Below are 5,840 nucleotides of genomic sequence, written 5' to 3'. Positions count from 1 at the left end.
CCCTTCCCTCACTCTCTCAGTCCCTCCCTTCCTCTTTATGAGATGCCGGATCTATTCAATTTGTATTCAAAACTCAATTCCAAAATCCAAATACAAAATGGGAGGTATCCAAATGGGTCCTAAGGGATTTGTAAGGAAATTTTGCAAAAAGACAATGTGAGGGCAGCAGATTGTGTCATTTTCATTTAATTCGTAGGTGGTTCTCACATCGAAATGGCTTTCTGTGAGATTTCCTAGCAAGTTCCGTACAGTAATAATCTTCCAAATAGTATCACAGCTATCGAATTAGCCGTGACACGAAATATGAAATATTTACACTGTATAATGCAAATACTTAGGAGGTAAAGTAATCGGAGCCTCCCCGGCCTACTCTATTTGAATGAAGAAGCAGACCAGCCATCATTTTTTACTTCTCGCCCTTCTTTCTGACAGCAAGAGAGTAGTTGATCCTCCCATTTTTCCAGGTTTTAGAAATCTTAGGATGCAGGAGAGATTTCTAAAACCTGATTTTCTTTCTTAAAATCCAAGAAACACTGCCAGGACAGCGGCATTAGCTTGATCATGAACTCTCTTTTACCCTGTTTTCAAACTAAAAACCTGGATTCTAAAATCCATGTATCCAAAAGCTTTGAATACGCAAAGCATATGAATATGGCCAAAATAGAATCTCCAAAATATCTAGTTAGAAAATGATGCTTTTACTGTGGGGCAGTGATATATTTTCCTCCCCTTTTTTACCTGGGACAGCCCCCACCAGTGTATTTACGACTACGCCCTTACATTAGAGGGGACTATCCCAAGTAACCAACGTGGTGAATATTGTGTAAAAGCAATAAATTCCTAACCACGTATCCATCTCTGAATAGATGTCTCAAAAATCCCAAATTGGTTCAAGCATTTATCTTTATCAACGAAGTGCAATATAAAAGGCAAATGAAAGGGAAGCAAAATGATACCACACAAATTTTCATGCACAAATGTACACTTAACTTTATTATCATATCATATAATTCTCATTCCACCCTGCATATTACATCATCTCAAGGAAAACAGTTATTTTATTGGGTTTCACCCACCATTTCCCATAGAGCTGAGGAATCTAAACAAAAGTAAATAAAAATCCAAAATTACCCTTGTCCTGCATTCATATATTGTTTCACTTGATCTCACCTAATACTAGAAAGAATGCCAATATCTAAAGAACATGAATTAGGTGACCAAGAGAAAGAAGAAGAGGAAGAGGAAGATGGAGGAGAAGATGGGTACGAAGAAAAACAGGGGCCATTTGAATCTATGGGGTTGTTTAATGGGTTTCTAACCATCAAGGGCACAACATCTTCGAGCAATCCTTGTGGGGTTTCCATGGGGCTGGTAATGGCTCCAACCACTCCTCCAACTGTCTCACCTTCTCCCAGACTCGTTATTGGGAAAGATGAGGTGGGACCCACTTGTGGGCTTAGTGGTGTTTGGACTTGGGTTTGGTCATTGGCTTGGGGTTGGGCCTGTTGGGCTAGGGTTAGGGTTTTAGGTCTCTTGGATGTTTCAAAGGTGGCTAAGCAGTCGCTAGGCCTGGTTAAGAGGAAGTGGGAGTAGGCAAAGTGGAGGTGGAGCCCCTCATAGGTGACAACAAGGGTGTCTGGCTCTTCTGCCGATCTCTCCACCTGCTTTTTGGCATTGCACCTAGGGTTAGTGCACCTGTAATAACTCCTGTATAAGAAAATAAATCCACGAACGAACCACATTAGGGGAAAAATATAAACACAGCAGATGCGTGTATGTGAGTAACAATCAAAGATACCAAGACCTATTTGAATGTTTATCAATTTCCATCTGATGTAAGAAAAATGGATGTGATTGAAATAAGTAAATTGGGAACATATAATGAGGGAAATGATTTTTGAGCTCAAGTGTTTTGATAAACGTACGCTCCACTTGTTTGTCGTGTAGTATTTAAAGGGATGCCAGAGGATATTACGGTTCTCAAAAAGCTCTTAAAACCCTTTAAACATGCGCTCCACTTGTTTGTCGTGTACTACTTCAAGGGGTGTCAGAGGATATTACGGTTCTCAAAAAGCTCTTATCAAAATACTCGAGCGGTGAAATCAGTTCCTTAAAAAAAACATACACTCTATCATTGAATCGGCACGGCACATGCTTATCAAGAGGGACCGTCAATTTGATGGATCCATAACTTTTGGGTGGTTGAGATCATTTCATTAGACCCACCAAAAGTTATGGAAAATGGTCCACAAAAGATTACATTTCTAGAGTACGTACATAATGAGGTGTTTATCAAGAGGGACCGTCAATTTGATTGGATGGCTCAGATGGTGCAATGTTCGTTATTTGGGCCAGTAATGAGGTGTTTATACCGAGTTTCAATATATAGTTTTTTTGTATAAAGAATCATCAATCATATTAAAGCTTGGAAATTAAGACCTCGAATTATCCTTGGTAAAGAATATATTGGTATTAACCCAAACCAGATACAATTTTATGGTAAAAGCTAGAACGGAATTCCCAAAAAATTGACCGAGTTGCACCCTCTGTTCCCCACCAATGGTGAATTTGGACGCAGGCCAGGATGACCTATGACCCACATGTGGGGTATGCAGCTAGAGTCTGTCCCCACCTAGCAAACCTCTATTTTCTAAGGTCTGCAAACATAAGCTTAGCACCTTTGAGAATTATTTTGGGAGGTCCATAATATCCTTACTTATTGCACCGCACCGCCTACAACATCACATTGATAATTATTTTTTCTTGACAAGAGTATGGGTATCCTTTTTATAAAATGTTAAATATATCTTAGATTAATACACGTGGCAACATTATTGTGGCTGTTTGGGGCAATTTTATATAAAAGAAGCTTCTTTCTGTCTTCATATCAATTTCCTAGTATTAATGAGTTGAAGTTTTGGATAGTGGGTGTCCAAATTAATTTGGGCAGGTGGGCTCACTTCTAAATCCCAATATTTTCTTCTTGGGGCTCTCTCTCTCTCTCTCTCTTATTTTCTTTATCGAGAAATTACACCTGACTCTGAAGTCAAGTGTAGCCGGTACCATAATTTTACCACCCTTGATATTTGATCCAACAGCGCACTCTTAAAAAAGCGGACTAGTGTTGGATCAAATATCAAGGGTGGTACAACCCACACTTGACTTCACGGTCGGGCACCGTATAAAATATTTTCTTTTTCATTCACCACAAAGTAAGAAGAACAAAAGAGTTGTTCCCTTTAAGACAGGCCCCTTAAAAGCTAGTGCCAACACTAGCTTTTAAGGTTAATGGGCCTAACTTAAAGGTTATCTTTTTAATCATCCTTGATCAATGGTCTAGAATCATCAGATGATGCCAAGACACTCATCTGTGACTAGAGCCACGCGATCGTGGGTCTGATTGGATGCACCTAAGATACAAGTAGAAGGGAAAAGAGAATACATTCCCATTTCTTTACTCTATTTTTCTCCAGATTGAAATTTTTTCCTTTTATTTTGATTTTCCCAATTTTTGGTGCATCCAAGGGGACCCCACCCAACACAAAAACCCCAAGGAATTATTTTTTCATTTTTAAAAGTAAGTTAAAAAAGTAAGTGAAAAATCTTTTTATTCATCTTTTTTCCTTTCCTTTTGAAATAGTAAATAAAAAAGAAAAATAAATTTTCCTCTATTTATATTTCTTTTCTTTCCTTGAACTTTTTTTTTGTTTTTTTGTTTTTTTGACAGGTGATCTTAAGAGTTGAAAACTCCACAAATAATTACATATTTTTTAAATCTTTAAAATTCTTTTCCAAAGCCTTGTTTATCAAGATATTGATCAATGGCTTAGGGTCATCTAATCTCGATCAAATTAGAAGTAAAGAGTGGCGGCCCACTGATCATCGTGAAGTGCCACGTGTACGGTGGGCTAGACAATTCATCAAAAAAAAATCCATGAACCAGGGTTCTTCCTACTTCATAGTAGACCTGGCAAACGGGTGGGTCGGGCCGGGTCAACCCGCGGGTGATGCGGGTGCGGGTCACACGGGTCGGATTAGGAAATGACTCGCATTTTTGCGGGTCAGAATTTAGGTGACCCGCGCGGCCCGCGGGTCACCCGCAAATTCAAACAGTTGTTTATTTTGAGAAATGTTTTCACTGGATTTTGATGAGGGCGGTATGGCCGGCACCGTGGGATGATCGAAACCGTCCATTAGATGGCCCACAGGCTAAATAGGTGTTGCCCCAAAAATCATTTCAATAGGTTGATCCTAGCCCTTCGATCTATAGTGGGTTAGGATCAAGTGATCAACCCTCTAACATTCAAATCGGAGGGTTAGGATCAAGTGATCAACCCTCTAACATTCAAATCGGAGGGTTGGGATCAACCTATGGTGCTAGCCATAACCCATTCAGGCATCAAACTCTTAAAAAATAGATTAGCATGACAAAATCATCATCCTTTGCATTAGAAAAAAAGCTATCTAACTAGATTAGCATAACAAAATCACCACCCTTAAAAAAGCCAAGTGACCCGCGGGTTGACCCGACCTGACCCGTGTTTTTGCGGGTTGGGTCACCCGCGGGTTAGTTTTGACGGGTCACTAAAACTCAGACCCGTGCCCGCAAATTTGAGGGTGGGTCGGGTCAACCTGCGGGCACGGGTCGCGTTTGCCAGGTCTACTTCCTAGCATGGTCCCTGGAAGGGCTGAACACAAGCGAGGACATTTCTGCCATTTAGGAAAAATGCAGTGACCAATTGAAAATCATAAAATCATCAAAAGACAAACGGAAAAGAAGTCAACGACGAAAACACCCTTGTCCTAAGCCATGAACTGAAAAAAAGGAAAAAAATAAAAAAGAAAAGGACTGAAATCATGCCCAGTGCAATAATTCATAAAATTCACTTCTTTGTATAGCTAAAATCCAAAAGGAAAGAAAGTAATTACCTCGGATTTGGGCTGTTCTTGATTGATTTCTGCCCATATTTCCGCCATTTATAACCATCATCTGCCATTCCATTCCCACTGCTTTTGATTTTCAATGTATACTTGTTGTCCATCTTACTCAGAGCCTTCTCTGTCATAGAAATTCTGCAATTTAAAAAAAAGAAAAAATAATGAGAAGAACCCAATTTGAAATTAATCTTATTGTCCTAGAAGAACATAAAACCATACAGAAAAAAAGAAAGAAAAAAAAAGGAGTACAAACACACGTAGGCTGTGAAGTGCTATGCTCATCAGATTCGCTATTATGTTGAGTTGTAGATAACAATTTTCGGATATCTTCGATCGTTGGTCCGGAGTAGACCTTTGATACCAAACTGTTCATCGCGGGTTCGGAGGAAAGAACAGGCTCAGTTGTCACAATTGTTGGTCTAACAAAGAAAGGGGTCTCGTCATCGAGAAGCTCTCTTACGAGTTCATCTTCCCAATTTGCATTTAATTCTTCTGTTCCCTCCATGAGAAAAATTTAGTTCATAAAGAGGAGGAGGGGAGGAGGAGGAGGAGGAGGTAATTAAAAGACTTGAGAAAGAGAGGAAACTTGGAGAGTGGAGTAGATAGAGAGGGTTGATGTTTACGTTTTTAAACCCAACGGTAAACACAAGAGATGTTATAAAATTCAAGTAGAAAGATTGTAGATTTTTTCATGAGTATTTTGACTTTTCAAGGATTCAAACCTCAAGAAAGTTACTCTTAGATGGCCAAAGTACCCTTTACTTTATTTTATATATTTTCTAATATTGCACGTGTTGTTCATCGAGAGGTCTTGAAGGGGCTTTCAGGTAGACCAAAACCACCAAATCATTCATCTCCATTTAACTAAAGCATGTCTATTTGTTCCAAGGTGTGGTTTTGTA

The 5,840-nt window shown here is 39.3% G+C and overlaps 1 protein-coding gene across 1 annotated transcript; it reads right to left on the bottom strand.

Annotated features, from left to right (window-relative positions):
* Positions 1-964: 964 nt before the first annotated feature.
* On the bottom strand, positions 965-5,547 carry LOC143878509 (uncharacterized). Its single transcript, XM_077380785.1, has 3 exons — positions 5,196-5,547; positions 4,930-5,073; positions 965-1,707 (listed from the first exon to the last, which is right to left on the bottom strand). The coding sequence occupies exons 1-3, from the start codon at positions 5,441-5,443 to the stop codon at positions 1,167-1,169; spliced, it is 933 nt and encodes a 310-aa protein (XP_077236900.1). The 5' UTR covers positions 5,444-5,547; the 3' UTR covers positions 965-1,166.
* Positions 5,548-5,840: the final 293 nt, after the last annotated feature.

Source organism: Tasmannia lanceolata, unplaced genomic scaffold, assembly GCF_043159265.1.
Source record: "Tasmannia lanceolata isolate RefF3 unplaced genomic scaffold, GAP_Taslan_0.1 ptg000006l, whole genome shotgun sequence".
Classification (NCBI taxonomy): Eukaryota; Viridiplantae; Streptophyta; class Magnoliopsida; order Canellales; family Winteraceae; genus Tasmannia; species Tasmannia lanceolata.
This window is presented reverse-complemented; position numbering and strand designations above follow the sequence as displayed.